This window comes from Cygnus atratus, chromosome 3, assembly GCF_013377495.2.
Source record: "Cygnus atratus isolate AKBS03 ecotype Queensland, Australia chromosome 3, CAtr_DNAZoo_HiC_assembly, whole genome shotgun sequence".
In the NCBI taxonomy this organism is placed as follows: Eukaryota; Metazoa; Chordata; class Aves; order Anseriformes; family Anatidae; genus Cygnus; species Cygnus atratus.
In genome coordinates this window covers 26,818,346-26,836,420 of record NC_066364.1, presented here as the reverse complement: position 1 = coordinate 26,836,420, position 18,075 = coordinate 26,818,346, and the positions used below count along the sequence as shown (strand labels likewise).

At 39.3% G+C, this 18,075-nt stretch overlaps 1 protein-coding gene across 5 annotated transcripts; it reads left to right on the top strand.

The window, feature by feature from the left end:
* Window positions 1-3,194: 3,194 nt before the first annotated feature.
* RAB23 (RAB23, member RAS oncogene family) lies at window positions 3,195-16,162 on the top strand. Of its 5 annotated transcripts, XM_035543041.2 has the most exons (9): window positions 3,198-3,347; window positions 4,033-4,217; window positions 4,305-4,380; window positions 4,482-4,678; window positions 5,490-5,575; window positions 11,054-11,210; window positions 12,684-12,766; window positions 14,084-14,176; window positions 15,046-16,162. In XM_035543041.2, the coding sequence occupies exons 4-9, from the start codon at window positions 4,524-4,526 to the stop codon at window positions 15,183-15,185; spliced, it is 714 nt and encodes a 237-aa protein (XP_035398934.1). In that variant the 5' UTR covers window positions 3,198-3,347; window positions 4,033-4,217; window positions 4,305-4,380; window positions 4,482-4,523; the 3' UTR covers window positions 15,186-16,162. The 5 variants fall into 5 exon arrangements, with proteins under 5 accessions (XP_035398931.1, XP_035398934.1, XP_035398935.1 ...); XM_035543042.2 differs by lacking the exon at window positions 4,033-4,217 and having other exon boundaries at window positions 3,202-3,343; XM_035543040.2 differs by lacking the exon at window positions 4,033-4,217 and having other exon boundaries at window positions 3,211-3,347.
* Window positions 16,163-18,075: the final 1,913 nt, after the last annotated feature.

The following is an 18,075-nucleotide window of genomic DNA, read 5'->3' as shown; positions in this document are numbered from 1 at the left end:
AGCTGTGAGTCTTCAGTATATCTCAGCAGTAAATACAAATCAGAAGGATGTTTAGTTCGTTTTTTTATTCCCATACGATTTCTACCTCTAGTGCTCCTCCTTTTGCCACCTGGACATTGACATTTTCAGTTGGAGATCCATCATTTATGAAAGATTGATAGCAGTATTCAGAACCTGCTTTTCCATGGGAATATGGTTAATGCCATAACAAATACTTAATTTCAAGCTCTTTATTGCTAATTCTGACTCAGCCTCTTCCTCCTTTGCTACCTATGCCTTCATATCTCTGCTGTTTGTCAACTGTTTAGTAAACATTTTCCATGCTACTGGGAAATATTTTCAAATTATTACCCTATTAAGGAATGTCTTAATTTCCTTCTTGTTTAGTGGCAAATCCTTCTTCCTCAGACAGCCATTACATTTCATTCCCTGAATACATACTTACTGGAACAAGAGCTGAAAAGAGAAGCAAGTCCATTAGCGCAAACTGCTAATAGTGATCTATCAGAAACTCAGGATACACACAGCTTTAAACACTTCCAGCATTTTCTTCAGGCAAATTAACTTCCAGATGAAGTAAGCTAGAGAAAATATTCAAACTACATGACTGTTCAATGCAAATAACTGAATTAACTAACATTTAGTGTTTCAATCCTGATGTTGTCCCCATTTATTTCTTTTTCTCTTCTTCACATACAGCACACAGATCAAGCATTTTTATTTTTATCAGGCTTTGATGTTAACAGAAATTGGAAATAGACATAGAAAATAGAAATAGAAATAGACAATGTATTTATAAATTTTGCCTTCTCATCATATGACACGCTGCCTGCAGCCGGTAATTCAGCTGCACATCTGAATGTACTGCCTTCAGCAACTTGTTTTATTTAACCTATTTACAGCCCAGTAACTAAGCATAGAAACGATTGCCTTTAGCATGAAAAATGTTTTCAGCACTGCGGACACCTCAACACTCATTAACTTCCACTCATATATCATGTTTGGTTTTGATGGGCATATTTAATATTTACATAACAATGCGTTAATACCTGCAGTTTTTAAAAAAGGATGTTTAGAATTACAAAAAATGCCATAAAAAATGATGAAACACATCTAAATTGATATGATCTTGTTGATTAGTGGAAATATACTCATCACATTAACAAAAATATAATGCTTAAAGTACAGCTTGCGTTACATTTTCACAGAAAACAAGTTATATCAAGTTGCTGTCTGTTGTTTTTTCAGGATTGCATTGGCTGGAATGCATACATTCTGTTGGAAAAACAGCACACAGCAGATGCATTGAACTGGCTCACTAAGAGATTTCAAAACATAGTTGTAATGACAGAGATATCAGCAACTAAAGACTCTAATGGGACTCCCAAGGATTCTTAGTGAAAGATTATTTAACATTTTTATTGCGAATCCAGGCAGTGATAGTCATGTAAACCTTGCTATTAACAAACAGATGACTTTATTAAAGGATGGCATTATTTTTCTGTTGTAGATTGATCTGATGTGCCTTGCAAACAAAATAATTTCACTGTAGCTAAGTACAACATAATACATCTGGAAAAAATGTTTATGGGTTATATGCTCATGTAAAAACTGCCTTGGAAAGCAGTAATCACAGGAGGATGTGGAGAAAACTGTCTGAATAGGTGACCTTGGTGAAATGGTATGGCAACATGACCTTTCGGAGGTCTGTAAAGGGGAATACAAGGTAGAAGGTAGGAAGCTGTCTTAACTTAATGTGGCATAGCTGTGTACCACATATCACTTTAGTATTAGGCATGCAACAGATTTCTCTAAGAGTTAACAGGAGGGTTCTCTGATTCAAGGCCTTTTGGCACACAAAAGCTCTGGCATCAGACAAGACTCTGAGACTAGCAGCCTGGACCTGCATGAACAAAACAAAAGCATAAATTTCACAAAAAAATACAAGGCATACAACTTAGCTGTTCTGAAGTGCAGCTGCAAAATGTGCTAACCCAAAAGGTATGTACTCAAGCATACGCAACATCAACTCACTCTAGAATGAAGATGTAGCCTCGGGAAGGGATAAAGAGACCTCAGTTGTGCAAGGAACTTTTAAACTGGTAATACCTGAGTGTTATTTGGAAATACTTGAAAACTGGAGGTGCTGACTGGGCATTGAGAGCGGCCTCTACAGTCAACACGATGGGCTTTGCAGTACAATGAAAAAGGATTTTAGGTCAGGGAACATCAGTAGTCTAGCTGAAAAAATGGAACATTTTCAGATCTTAAGACTATCAGGTAAATAATTCTGCTAAAGCATATTGTATTTATTTATATAATGTTTTGAAAACAAGAATTCAACATACAGTCAGTTACAAAATGAGTTTATCTTATGCTTAGTAGCATGTTTCCCCACTATATTTCCAACTAAGCTCAATTCATGTCTGAATTACAGGCACTAGGCTTGGTGAATATACCAAATATTAAAGAAACGGCCACTACCAAAATATAAACAAGGTGTTAGGCAGAAATTCTTCACTCAGAGGGCAGTGAGGCACTGGCACAGGTTGCCCAGAGAAGCTGTGGATGTCCCATCCCTGGAAGTGTTCAAAGCCAGGCTGGATGGGACTTTGAGCAACCTGGTCTGGTGGGAGGTGTCCCTGCCCATGGCAACGAGGTGCAATTAGGTGGTCTTTAAGGTCCCCTCCACCCCAAGCCATTCCCCAGTCCCTAGGTCTCACACATTTGGCCAAAATTCTGGGTGATACCCAGCGCACCACTCACAGGAGCACCAGCTGCCTCCCATGAGGACTACCCAAAACTGTGATAGCCTGAGGGAGGCCGATGACGTCCAAGGACATCTTGTGCACAGAGGCGAAGCAGAGAGGGGACGGAAACTGGGGAGCCCCGCGGGTCCCCCTCAGCCTTCTCCTCAGGGCCCCCCTGGCTCCCCACCCTGCCGGTCGCACCCCAGCCTCGGCGGCGGGCGGCCAGCGGGGCCGTGCCCCGACCCCAAACCCAAGCGACGGGGCTGCAGCCCCGACCCCAAAGCCGGGTGAAGGACCTCCAGCCCCGACCCCACACCCCGGCGAAGGGTCTCCAGCCCCTGCCGGGCGCCGGGAGAGCGGAGGCGGCGGCAGCAGCGGGCGGACACCTCCCTGAGCGGCCCCCGCGGCCCTGACGGCGTTTCCGGGCGGGGGAGCGGGGATGTGCGTCCGGGTTGGGCCGGCCCCAACGAGCGGCTTCCTCCCTCCTTCCATCCTTCCCTCCCTACTCCATCCCTCCTTCCTTCCCTCCCTCCCTCGCTGTCTCTGAGGCGGAGCCGCCGCCGTGCCCTCCGAGGGAGCGCCGCCCGCGGGGGGTCGGTGAGAGGGGAGCGGGAGCCGGGGGCGACCCGAGGCGGGAGGCGGCGGGGAAGAAGGGACCCGGGGGGGCAGCGGGGAAAGGGGCCGGGGGGCGGCCGGGAGAGGCTCCCCCGCCCCCCTCGTCCCTCCTCGGCGGGGCCCCGAGCCCTGCCCGCCAGCCCCGGGGCTGTCTCCGCGCCCCGAGGCGGCGACGCCGTGAGGCGAGCTCCTGGCGGGCAGCCCCGCGGGGCCGGGCGCCGAGCAGCCCGGAAAGCCTGAGGGAAAAACCTGCGGCTGAGAGTGGGTTGCGGGTGGTTTTGGTTTTTTTTCCACCCCGGATTTTTGGGGTAAAAGCCTCGCCTGGGTACGGCCGCAGGGAGAGCAGGGCAGCTGCTGCCCCTGCCGAGCCCTGGCAGGCACCGCTCACACACCTCGCTCCTGGGGTGCAGGCTTTCCTAGCTTAACTTGCTCATTAAACATTTATACGGAAGCTATCTAACGGTTTAAACGTTAAAAATAACGTTTTAAGGCAGTTGGGTTATCCAGTTTCTTAATTTTTTAAAAAAGACTCTTGAAAAATGCAACATCTTCTGAATTACCCAGTGATACTTAATACCTTTCATGTTCTGATTCACGTGCCAAAACCTAAATTAGTCATAATAGCGCACAGACTTATTTGATGATGATTCTTTGTCCACTTCTTCAGACAAATTTAGACAAATTCTCAAGAAGTGGAGCAAGGGATGTGGTCACTGGGTTAGGCAGCATCACTGCTGCTGTGAGGTGACGGCACCTGAGGCAGGTACAGGAGCAGGGGCTGAAGTGAACCTTGTGTGCCTCAGACCCATGGTACGCGTTGGACTGGTCACTTGGGCATTTTGCACATCAAAGGTAGAGCATCAGGCATACAACTGACATACCATACGTTCATACAGTGAAAGGACAATGTTATGAACAGTTTTGTTTGTGTCCAATTAGTAAGTGGCAAATTGAAGTGCTGACTGATGAAATAATTTGCCCGAGGTCACCTAAGCAGTCTGTGGAAGAGCTGGAAGTAAGTGGTACAGTCTTTGTGAATCCTAACGTGAAATCGTCTTTCTTCTTGCTTTCTGTTCACAGTGCTTTTATGAACATAGGTATTTACTTTATTTACAGAATTGGTCGTGAATAAGCTAGAGAGTCACCTGAGCTGCAGAGATGCTGGAAGAAGATATGGAGGTGGCCATCAAGGTGGTAGTAGTAGGAAACGGAGCTGTTGGGAAGTCCAGTATGATTCAGCGATATTGCAAGGGGATTTTTACAAAAGACTACAAGAAAACTATTGGTGTAGATTTCCTGGAAAGACAAATCCAGTATGTATTAAACAGATGTCGTGCTATCCATTTTTACCTTTCCTTCTGTTTCTTTGTTCTGTCGAAATCTAAAGATATGCAAAGACTTGAAACACAAGGCTTGCAGTCTCTGAATCTAAGTAAAGGGAGCTGTTTTCTCTTTTGCACTGAGGGCTAAAATTATATCACTCTAATTTCTAATCAAGATTTAGAATTATAAATCAAAAGCAAAATAAAAGTTGGAACCTCTGACATTCTGAGTTTTCTTAACAAGTTTCCTATGTATTCTACCACCTGCTGATATTTTGTGATTTCTTGTTTAAAGTAAAAGTGCTTGTGATTAAACAATTGCACAAGTTAAGGAGCTAATATAGATTAAATAACTGGGAAAAATAGTTAAATACACTATAGACTTAGTCTTTATGTAATATAAGCAGGTAATACCCAATAATGTTTGATAAAATGGAAAATACGATGGTAATAATAAAGAAAAATCTATACATTCTGTAAGCTGATTAAAAAGACAAAAAGACCATTATTCAGCCACCTAAGTTTTGTTTTGATTTCTTGTTATTTCTCTTCATGGAGAGAAATATAGAGGGAGAAGAGGAAAGGAAAAGGAAAATAAAATACAGGTTGTCAAGAAGGAGCACTAATGTAATTGAGGCTCTATTGCCGTAGTATGGTACGGGGGTGAACCATTATCAATACTAAGTTCCATGATATTTACATCAAGTTAAATTTGAATTGAATTACTCTTATATTGTAGAGATGGAAATGTTTCTACGTTGGTTGTTCTGTATTAATCGCAGAACGGTGTCGTTTATTTCAGAGTTAACGATGAAGACGTCAGGCTAATGTTATGGGACACTGCAGGTCAAGAAGAATTTGATGCCATAACTAAGGCCTACTACAGAGGTGAAAATACCATGTTTATTATTTGGTGGTTGGGTGGTTTTGGTCTGCACATCTTTAAGATATTTTTCTATCTCTCGATTAAGAATTTTAATTATTTCATGTGTGGGCAAAGCATGTCTAGCTTATTTTTTTCAGTTCTTGAATGTTTTCCCCTTCATGTAAGATCCTTGTCTTAATTAAGTGCCACTTTATGCATTATGCTCAGTAGCACCCTTTGAAAAAACAGAACATAAGGCAAGTATCTGCACAGAAACTCTTATGGAGCTGTTCAAACAGTCTAACTCAAAATCAAACTTAATTTGTTTTATATGTCAGTGATGTATTTATAATCCAATATACACTGTTAATATATTTTAAGGCAGTTCTGAAGTTTCAGGTGGGAACTCTGATCATGATACTGCATAACAACTGCCAATAATAGAAATAAGGAAAAGGTCTGGGAAAACTAGAATCAGAGTTCAGAAATTTGTTTCTTCATTTTGATTTGTATTTGCTAGCTTTTCTGTAGTTGTGTTTTCCCCCTAAAAGTATTGCCTTAATTCTGTAAGAAGTGCCTTTGTAAATGTTCCAAAACCTGTCTGAGGCGCTTACAAGTTAATCCAAGGGAGAAAAAATCCACCAGTTATCCTGGAAAGATAGTTTATTAAGCACAGTAATTCTCATGCTGGTACTGACTGCTTTGAACACGTTAACATAATAGAGTAATAAGGAAAGTGTATTTACTTCATAGAATAGAAACTATATTATTCAGCCATGTAAAGGCAGCCTATCTATTTAGCCAGTTACAAATTGCATGTTTTCTTTGCATATAATTTAACAGTGGTTGTGAATATTTCCCCTCCTTTTTTTTTTTTTAACAAGAGATACAAATGACTTAAGAAATTATGTCATTCACTTCTTGTCAAAATTACCTGATGGCTGGGAAAAGTATATTGCTATGATGTAAAATCTTAGAAATATTATCTCATTACTAAGTTATGCCTTGACGTTTCAGGGTGTTTCAGTTCTCTGAGCTTTTTATATTTCATGATAGTTCTGATAACTAGTATTTTTTTAGTAATATTTCTGGTTGTCCCTTGTAATTGATGGTTGCCATTTCTTTGGCAAAAGATACTTCTTTTCCTATTTCTTTTTACCCTCATGTGGAAATAGATCATTCTGTTATTTTACAGCTAACGAGTTGAGCACATGAATTTTAGAAGGTAGCTCTTTATTATCTCTGAGCTCTTTTACTCTTCCTGCCCTTAGTTCTCTTGTGTGCCTTGCAGTCCCTAGGTGTTTCAAGCCAAAGCCTTTTTCTCCTCATTACTGGGACTGTTATGCCAAAGCACAGAGCGTCCAGAACTTTGCAGTACACTTACTGTCCTCGCTTACCATCAAACCTGGTGGTTTAAAAAATAATCAGCATGAGAATCTTGGTATCTTGCTCATGACTCATGCCCCGCGTAGCACAGTTAGAGCTCTGCCCTCAGGATCTTTATACTGAAGGGGTTGCTGTGGAGCAGAACGGCAGCATCCTGTGGATGCCCAGTGTGGACAACGTGATCGTTCTCCTAACAGCACGAGCTGTTAGACACAGTGACTGTTCTGCACTAGACTTTGAAGGATGAGGGAGATTTTAGGAGGCTGGAATGCAATTTTGGTTTAGCATCAGGTCTGCAAGCACATTTATATAGAGCAAAAGGTCAAGGTTACTTTATAAATGCAAGGATTTCAATGAGAATTATTGCTGATAAGGGAAAGATGCCTCCAAGGGAGGGGCTGTTTCTTCCAGTCCTGCACCTCCTGCAGATCACTGTCACGCTGACCACTGTCATTACACCAGGGATTGCGTGCTGTCCTGGAACACTGTGCGTTGTCAGTTCTTCAGGGATCAGTTGCTCATCCGTGATGGCACAATGAATGCTTCAGAGTCTGTTTCTGAGCCTTTGTCCGGGGACCAAATTCATTCAGCCTTGCAGAGAAACAAAATTGGAGCTGTCAGTGGACTTGTCATGTATTTTTCTCTGCACAGGTGAATATGTGCAGCCAGGGTAGCTGCGTTCCCATCATCATACAACACGATGAGTCAAACTGTCCAGCAGCCTAAATTCAAATAATTGAAGGAAGCTTTATATGTATTGGTTTCTTTTTTTTACATCGTATCATGCATCTCCTTTTCTATCCTGTAAGTCATGCATTCTCTACGCAGCTAGGTACTTCATTTGTAAGCTAAGCAAATACGCGAGTGGCTGTCATTAGCAGCCCCATGCCTTCTGTTCACGTTACAGCTCTTGCAACGCAGTGTTTGATCGCTTCTTAGTGCTTGCATCTCCCTCCAAACACTACCACTGTTGTCTTGAGTTAGTTTGTTGACGGAAAAGACACCTTCTGCTCATTAGTCTGTTGTTCAGTCGCTGATGCATCAAATTACCGGGCTCCTCATTTTGTAGCCCAGTAGCTAGATGTCCTGTTTGTCAAGTTAGAAGTGTACTCAAGGTAGCGAGGATCCACAGCAGGTAGACCATCAACATTAACAAGAACTTCTGGATGATGATATCATTGACCTCGGATTTTGATCTCAGTTTAAGGTCGAACAGGCCACCGTCAATTTTGTAGTGAATGTGGTTTTGTCATAGCCTGAAAAAGCTGAGGGCAAGAACAGAAGAATGAAGAGGTGTGAGGTATAAAGCCCTGTGGGAGTCGACCCGTGGCAAGGAATTTCTTTACCTGATTTCTATTATACAGGCATTTTGTCCTTATGAAAGGAGAAAATACAGTTACACAGCCTCTGAGGATGGGACAGCTTGCTGAGGGTCTTTGAGACCTACTCAGCTGCCAAGCTCATGCTCTACTTGAATCAACTAGAGATGCCAGCACTACTGTTAATTTTTTTCTGAATTAATCTAGGTGTGGATATCAATTCAGTGATTCTGTAGTCAGTCGGGACAGTATAGGGATTATCAAAGCAGCAATCACACCCAAAAAAATCCAGTATCCTTTTCCTTAATAGCTTAGAGTCACTTTGCAAAACATCTTACAAAAGAAATCTCATTTCAAACATTCACAGAGAGCCTGTTGGCTTTAGTTGTTGTGTTCCTGTCTGGTGTTGCCCTGTGCCTTTGCTGCTGGTGCCTGTTGTACACAATCAGTTGTGTGACAGAGGTAGTGCAGGACTCCATCAGGATTGGGTGAGTGAGGTACTGATGTTACTGACTCTCTTAAATACTGTCATTCACTACAGAGAGGTGTTTATGTGCCTAAATCCTGGGTTTTGTCTTTTTTTTGGGGGGGAACTCCTCCAGGGATATTATGGTTTCTTAAACTTGTCTATACTATCAGCAAAAATATTGAGTATTTAGCAGTATTCTTAGAAGATGAAAATAATCTGCCTTGTAAGATACCTGTCCGGCAGCATCTTTTAGCGCACTCTGATGCCACATTAACTTTTGCACTGTAATGAAGCATCCTTTCAGAAAGATTGTATTTGATGTTTTGAATCGAGCTTGAGAAGAATACTCCTTTTGTGTTCTCTGGTATTTCTTACAAGCCAGTGATCAAAACCTTCAGCAGAAGCTTGGAAGTACACAGTCACATAAGTGTGTATAATTTGTCATTGTTGATAGACATTGTTGATGACGAAAGACACTTCCATTTACTGTTGTTTGTTTTAATAACTTCCTGGTAGGAACCTTCAAATACCAGAATCTGGAAGGCCCTCAAAAATATCTCACTTTGATTAGAGACTGTTATATAATTCCTTTAAAAGCAGTATTGCCAAGCTGACCATTGTTTTTACTGTCCCTGTCCACCGTGTTACAGAAGTATTGCATCTAAATTGAATAAATAAACCTGCTGTTGTAAGCCACCCTCTTTTGACTTGCTAACATGCTAGAACTTTTCCCTCTATGCTTACTGTTGCCAACTTATCTCTGTTTTAGCATTCAGAAGGAATGGGTGGAAAGAGAGATGAAGTGAAAGTTCCTTAGAGTGGAAATTTCGCAATGGATTCCTTAGTCTTAAAACCGAGCGAGATGATGTTTGCAGATGGTGAGAGCCTTGTACACGTTCCCACTCCAGCAGATCAAAGAACTTAAGAGAGGCTTTATTAGGCTAGATGGCAAGATGATGGGTTAAATTCAGCATTGACAGATGCAAGGTAACCTGCCTTGGAAAGAATAATTAGATTTATACATACCTCATAGGATGTTAAGTACATCAGGTTAGAACATGATGTGGACATTAGGGAAAACAAACAGAATTTTAGAACACAAGTAATAAGATAGGGAGGATTATGAAAGGCTACATTGCTACTACTTTATTGGTAGAGCTTAATTTCTGAGGGCAGTTCTTATTACTCTGTATAAAACCATATCAGAGGAGTCTTAAAGGCAGGTGAAAGAATGCTTAAAGAGCGTAGGAAAACTTTGGTAGACTGAACTTGGCTTTGAAAAGATAAATAAAAGGAAATTTAATAAAAGTACTTGAAGGTTTTGTGTCAGAGAAGTATAAGGGCAAACAATACAGGGATACTTGATGAAACTCATGGATAAAAGAAAAATCACACTGATGAAATATTTTTTTCATGCTACATGTAAGTAGATTGGGATGTGTGCCACAAGATACCGCTAGACTCTCCAAAACATTAGCTATCTAATCCTTTTACAAGCAGGCAAAATCCTATTAAATAACGAATATATTTAAGGCATATAAGTAACAGCATTTCTTCATGTGTTTATGTGCAAAGACAAGTAGGTTTTGGAGGATAACAAAGGGCTACTGGACAGTCAAAAGACTACTCACTAATATTTTAACTATTGAAGTACTTTTTGAATCCATGGGTTTTCACTAATGATTATGGGTTTACTGTTACTTGCTAAGGCTGTTATAAAGCCATGACAAAAATATTACAAAACATTTTCTGTGTGTGTGTGGATATCAAAGTGCTGAGACCAAATGAGCATGAAATTTCTCTAAAGAGCTACTAAACAATTTACTTAAAATTTTTAGAAAAAGTTGTGGTTATTTCTCTGCTTTTCAAAATCCCAATTACTGTACTTTAAAGAATAATGTGAATTATGTCTTACAGGTACTGAATCATGAAACACAGTTGCCTTTTGGCTTCCAGTTAAGCTGTCTGAAAAGCAGTGCGCAATAAGCAAACTTCACTTGCCCTTTTTCCAGTCTTTTCCACGGCCCTTCCTATTCCTTCCTTTGCTAATGTACACCTTGCTGGAGATGATTTGAAAAGTACCAGACTCAGCCATCAGGAAGAATTGGTATAATGGTTGAAATAATATGCCAATCTATTCCTTTTCATTTGGGGAATTTTCTAACATTCGTTTGTCACAAGCTGGTGGTAAAAGTGTGCTTTTATGGAAGAAACCAGGAAAAACCCCTCACGCTTGAAATATATTCAATATTATTGTTTTTTATTATTATTATATTGGTTTGTTGGTTGATTTGTATGCATTTGTAATTGTTTTTTTGTATATTTAGGAGCCCAGGCTTGTGTTCTTGTGTTTTCTACAACTGACAGAGAGTCCTTCAAAGCAATCCCTACCTGGAAGGAAAAAGTGGTGACTGAAGTTGGAGACATTCCCACAGTTCTGGTGCAGAATAAGATTGATCTTCTTGATGACTCTTGTATAAAGAAGTAAGAGTTTTATCTTAATGTTTCTGAAGAACAATTAATGTCCCCTTTATACACTTGCTAAAAAAAAAAAAAAAAGGCAAACAAACAAAAATGGGAGGTTTTGGTGAAGAATTCTGATATCTAGGTTATCAAACTTAGGCTCTGCATCAAAACATGCCCTAGAAGCACAGGGTTCTGGCATTACTGCAGGAGCGTAGCTGCTTGGGCAGATGTGTTTGCCAGGCTAAAAACTCTGTTAGCTTCATGCCTTCTTCTGAAGTATCAGCCTAAAAAATGGAGGAATAGCATCAAGAGTTTGGTTCTGCCATGATATTTATTTTTTAATCAGAGATTGTAAAACTGTAAATTTGCCCTCCTGATACAAATTTACAGTTACTGTTAAACTGCTGGGCATTGCCCAGTTTAGTTACCAAAGGCTTGCTAGAGTGGCTAGGACATAGTAAACAGGTTGTTTGAAAAAGTATCTTCATATTCTTTGCTTCCCTTTTCTTCAGTTTGTTTTTATTGCTCATTTTTATCAAAACATTGTAACTATAGAAACCTGTATCTGCACATTGCTGATCCTTCTTTATTATATTTTACTTCATAGATTTTACTGTCAGTTTATTCTGCCTTTGTGTACATGCCTGTTTTCATTCCTGCTATAAAATCAGTTTAACAAATGTTAACTCCTGTTTACCGCAGTGCGGAAAGTGATGCATGATTAGTTTGATCATTCTCCACTACTTTATTTCTACCACCTTCCTGGGAGATTGGAGTTTTTGTCTTTTTCTTGTTTCCTACACTGGCTTTCTTTTTTCTGTGTTTGCTCTCATTGATGGCATAAATCAGCTTGTATTCCCTCTGCCAAGAATACTGAGTATTCTTCAAAGGAAAAGCAAAATTGCATTTGAACTCCCCCTTTATTTATGGTATGTCACTTAGGTTTGTTCTCTGAATACTCCATCTGCCACAGTAATTTCATCTTTCTAATGACATGATTTCTCTTGGTGAAATTCTCATGTTTTCTCAGCTTTTCCTTAACATTTAGCACAAATTCTCTTTCACCAAAAAGAAAATAATTCTCGAACTCATCTGATTGCATCATCTACTGCTTTATTAAAATAGAGTTAAGAAATACGTTTTTTGGTTGTTTTGACTTTACAGTGGTAACTGTTCTGATTCTGAAGCTCCATTAATTACAACCTCCTTCCTTTTGGTTTCACTGACACCTGTCGTAGAAACCTTGGGAAATTTTAGTTAATGAAGTCAATAAATATTGAAAAGCAATTTTTTTTGTTCATAAAGAAACTGCATGTGAAATACTTTGTTGCCATAGTAGAGATACTGTAAAGAAATGAAGGATCTGGTGGTTTTTGACTGTCTGCCCGCCTTGCTATGTTTAACTTACCGCAAAGCGTTTTGTCTGTAAGAATTGATAAATGCTGACAAATTATAGAAATTAGTGTTTAAAAGTCTTTTTCTACTGTGCAGTGAAGAGGCAGAAGCACTGGCAAAAAAGCTAAAACTACGGTTCTACCGAGCATCGGTGAAGGAAGACCTAAACGTAAGTGAAGGTATGAGATACAACACAGTAGGTGTCCGTCCTGCCCTCTGATGTATATCGTATACATACCATGGCTGTGTATCATATATACATACCATGGCTGTATATCGTGTGTATATACCATGGCTGTATATCATATGTATATACCATTGCTTTTGCATTCTCTTGGCAAGCCTTCTTATATTTCTTAGCAGCACGCTTTAAACATAGCTATTATTGCCTGGTATCAGCGTGCTATGCCTGTTTTTTATTTGTGTACATCTTTCCTTTCTTTCCCACAAATGGTGTGTAGCTTCAGGATTTAGAAGTGCCAGCATTTTGGGGGCTTCTTCGTCCTATTGACTGTCAGTAAGCACTGGGCTTTTAAAGTGTAGATGTAGAAGTTCAATTATTACAATATAGAAATTGTTGAAGAGTTTAATTCACAATTGTTAATAGTTAAGAAATAATTGGTATAAATTATTTCGTAGTTTAGTTAAATAAAGTACATTTAACAATTACATCTGTTGCAGCCTTTTGTCTGCTGGTGATACCTTAGTAGTTCCCAAGTTCACCTTTAATGCATATATTTAATATGAATATCATTATACAATTCAGGCACTGTCTTTTCAGGGCTAAGTTTGAATAAACATGAATTATAGTCTCTGCTAACTTTTGTTTGTTTAATCAGGCAAACTTAAAAGTAAACTAATTGCCTCTCCTCCATTAGCAACTTCCCAAACTTTCACCTTGGAACATAAAATTTGTACCATAAAAACTGTAAAAATTTTCTGTATCATCTTTAAATGAGTTATTAATTGCAAATGAAAATTTGCCTATAGTTGTAGGGTTTTCAGTGTCTTAGATAGACGTTTTATACCTTTATACAAATGAGGGTGGCATTAGTTAATTAGAAAAGTGTTCTTTCCAAGTTATATTAATAGCCTTGATTTATATGACTGTTATTATTCTAAAACTTCTTGCAAAAAAAATAATATAGTTATAATAATTCCTACACAACTTTACAAATTTCAAGTTGCATGAATTGGAACATTTGGCAATGTTTATATGCCAGCTTTCTTACAGGAGTATTGAGATGTTTTTGTCTGCCATGCAAGACCAAGACCGTAGTACTGCAGCCTGTAAGATCTGGTTGGCATGGGAATAATTTGGATTCTGGTCAGGTACACAGCCTGCCAAGGGAGAATCACTTGCTAGACTGTGTTAAACCTATCATGTCAAATGTGCTTTTGTCACCAACCAAAACTGGATATGAAGGCTTTATTATTGATCTGAATACTATCTTTAAGCATACCCTGATGTGCCTTTTCTCTTTTTAACATTCCAGTTTTCAAGTATTTGGCTGACAAATACCTTCAAAGGCTCAAGCAACAAACAGCTGAAGAACCAGAGCTAGTACATACAAGCAGTAACAAGATTGGTACGTATGCTGTAATAAACAATAATAATAATAAAAACAGAAGAGAGTATCTTGTGCCATCAAAGCTTCTGGTCCCATCTGTTGCCTTACGGAGTTAATAGCTGGTGAACGGGGTGTAATTTTTACCTTGCTATGGTAGGATGTGTCCTTTCCTTCTGTAAAATAACTTGGTGACTATCTAAAGTTACAAGATTGTCAAATTGATGTACTGAAGTTTCTGGCTAATGTTTGCCGAGTGCCCTTTTATTAAATTCTTTAAAACATTGTGTAAGGGCTTGAGAAGGGATGCTTGGTGGTGGTTTTAATGTAATTAGTATTAGCGTTACTCATCTTAGTGCAGATGTACTCACTGTGAAAGAATCTGGCACGCAATAAAGTCTTTGTAAACTTTGCCTTTTGTGAGGGAACACTGAACTTTTGGAGCCCTTCTTTAAAGCAATCCTGAGTCTGTTTTTTTAATTTTCCTTAAAGCACTTGGGTTGTGTTCACTCTTCTTCCATACTTTTCTCTCTGCAGAGTTTCTAACTTTAAAATTTTCGTGTTTTTCTTTTACTGCATTACTCAACAAACCATAATTTTGTTACTGTGCAATTAGTAGCGTACACATACTCGGAGGAGTGAATCTGCTACCCTTCAATTACATAGCTGTTGTATACTGGCTTTAAATACTGCCTGCCTAGTAATTCCAGCTGGCTCTGCATCAAATTTAGCTGTAATATTGTCCCCAAAGTAGATAAAAGGTGTTGTTGTTGTTGTTGTTGGTTTTTTTCCAGTACTGTGAGTTAGTAACTGTTGCATCTTAAGTGTTAATGTATTACACTGCAGGAAGTGAAGAAATATAAATATTTTCTTGTCTTTAAATTCTGTAGGTGTTTTTAACACAGCTGCTGGAAGTCACCCCAACCAAAATTCTAGCACTCTCAACGGGGGAGATGTCATCAACCTTAAACCAAATAAACAGAGGACCAAGAAGAGCAGAAGTCCTTTCAGCAACTGCAGCATACCTTAGACCACTTCTGGAGGAAAAAAGAGTAACAGTGAATTGGATGAAGTTGCGCAGTTGAATACAGAATAAAAAGCCAGCTTTAGAGGTATTTTACCAGTGCTTTAGCGAATCTTGTGCCTATGGGATCCTTGATAGATGATGGGTTTGTCTAAAATTGCTGATGCAGTGGGTTTTGGTATGTAGAGTGAGACACCTGGTGGCAAAACACAGAACCATGTCTGTCCCTGTGCACTCTTTTAAAAAAATAAGCATCTTTTTGAATGAATTATTTACAGAGCTCTGAACTAGGTTTTGCTGAATTGTGAAGTACATTTAATGTAGGGATAATACTTACAAGTATAGGTACAGACCATAACCTTATGGCCCAAGGTACAGTAGCAACCTCGCAACTCAATTTCAAAGGAAATGTTAGACTTGATTAGCCAGGACACTAACGGAAATGAAATTCTTCATTAATGAAATTAAATGAAGAGCAGAATGAAGATGTGACGTTTTATGCCTGACTGTACTAACGTGGATTCTGGCAGTTCTGTCGGTGCAATATACTTGTGTTCTATATATGGTTGTTACGGTATATATGTAAACATTTGGTATGAATATTTAGGCTAAATTCCAGTGTATACATTACTTGGAGATCAGCTAATGATTATAAAATAGCATTTTCAGAAACAGTTTTCCTTTAAAAACATTAACGTTTCTGATGAGGCTTTGCCAGCTGCTGCTGTGTATGTTTAACTTGCTATACTTGGGCCTAAAAGCTTAGATTTAAAAATGGATGGTGCCAAAAACGTTCCTCTTTTACCTAATGCTGTGCTACAGATGTTTTTGTAAGTTTGTTTTTCCTCAGTCTTAACAGGTCGAACAAGTAAGTCTTTAACACTAATAGATATCCAGATGGAACACATAACGTAATCATATTCCTGTCCAAGTTTGATTGCTGTGTCCTGTGTTATCTATGAAAAAGGAACTTGCAAAATGGCGTCACAAAATATTTATCTTCTTTGGAGAAATTTTTCGTAGGTACTATAAACTAGGTTATGGAGGATCCAAAAACCACAGCTAATAACTGAATTACATTAATGAGGCATTCCTTAATGTTGTCACCGACTCAAAATTAGCTGACAGTTACAGAAAATCTAATTCTGCAAGATCAGAGACATGGCAAAAAAAATCAAGTACATAAATAATTTTACAGAACTGATTTAAACATTTAGGAGCCCAAATCTAAATTAAAGGTATTTGGGTTTAGGCTCCTAAATCACTAAGGTGCTTTTAAAACTGCTAAGCAAGATATCTAATTTACCAAAAATAAACACTTTTTAATCCTCTTCAAGAGCATGCATGCCTTTTAAAAATATCCATTTTGTTTACATGTTTTTGTATGGTATGATATAATTTTAACTTTCTAGGATTTCTACAACAAACCTGCCAGTGACAAATGCAAAATATGCTGCTTGAAGAAAATGTAGAATTTTAATAGTTTTTTAAACAGTGTATGAGAGTGAAAGCGACTCGCCTGATCCTGTATATTTTTGGAGGAAGGACTTTTCACTGTGTGAATTCCTATAGGAAGCCTGACTTATTTTGTTTCTAAGTCAATGAGTATGGAAACTGAAATGTCCTCTTGTCCTGCTGTCTGCAGGGAGAGAAGTGGGTGGCAAGTTATGCACAAGCAGTGTAGATCTCTGAACTCTGCGTTTGATGTTTACTGTGTTAGACTTTCTACTGAGTACCGTTGTTTCTTTGACAAGCTGTCACAGCATCGCCTGGTGGCGGCAAGAAGCCGCTCGGGCCCCTTTGCTGTTGCAGCAAAACTGTGTCCTTCACTGTCATGTTTCCTGTATTCTCTCTTGGATAGATGCCTTTATTTTTTAACAAGTGCATTTAATCACGTATGTATGTATGTATGTATGTATAAACAGAGTCGAGTCCCACCTGTCTTAACAATTTAAGAAGTAAGGTACTTAGGATTTGGTAACAGAGACCTATGATTGTACGCAATGGGGCCATCTTACAGCGTCAGGATGTAGGATAGAGGGTACGCGTGAAGAATTTCGACAACTGTTTTTAACATGGAAACTTTTACATTTCATTGTCTGTCTGCCAGTTTAACATTTTTTTATTATTTTTTCTTGAAAAAGCCCGCAAAGTGTCTGAAGCATCCTTCTTGCCTTGTTCAACTTTGTACAGAGTACAGAAAAATCTTTCTGATGTGTAACGACCATTTGTACTGTTACGTATTTTACAGCAGACATTGTGTTATTACAGAAGCCATTTGCGTTTGAGGTCTTGTCACTATAAACCACTATGTTAAGGACTGAAAACTCAATAGAAATTTTCATAGGTGGAGACTTGACAGACCTGCTAAATTTAGGATACATTGAAATGTCGTATGTATGTGCTTTAATCTAGGAACATATATTTGCAGGACCAGGCAACAGTGAGTTTTAATTTCATTCCCATCTTAAATCTAAAGTGGCTCTTTCTTTGTTGTGCAGTGCTTAATCTCCAGTACGACCAAGATGGAGATTGTCCAAATTAGCATTTTTCTGGGGAGCACTCTGCATGTGCTCTGCTTGAAAATGTAAACTAAAATCAGGGGGATAAAAATTACAGATGTGAACCAGACGAGTTGCATACTGCAGGAATCCTTAGGTATTCATAGCACTGCTCTGCGGGAGTAACTCCTGACTTTTGAATGAAGAGAGGTGCCTGCACTTCCAGCGCTCACATTGTCCTTTCTGTTTTTTTTTACTATTATAAACATCACCCCCATTCTTCACTCCATGTTCTCACTAAAATACCACATTGCAGTCACCCTTCTCGTGCTCCTGCTGACTGCGTGGTGGCAGAGGGTGCAGTTCTGCACCTACCGCAGTTTCCTTCCGTGAGA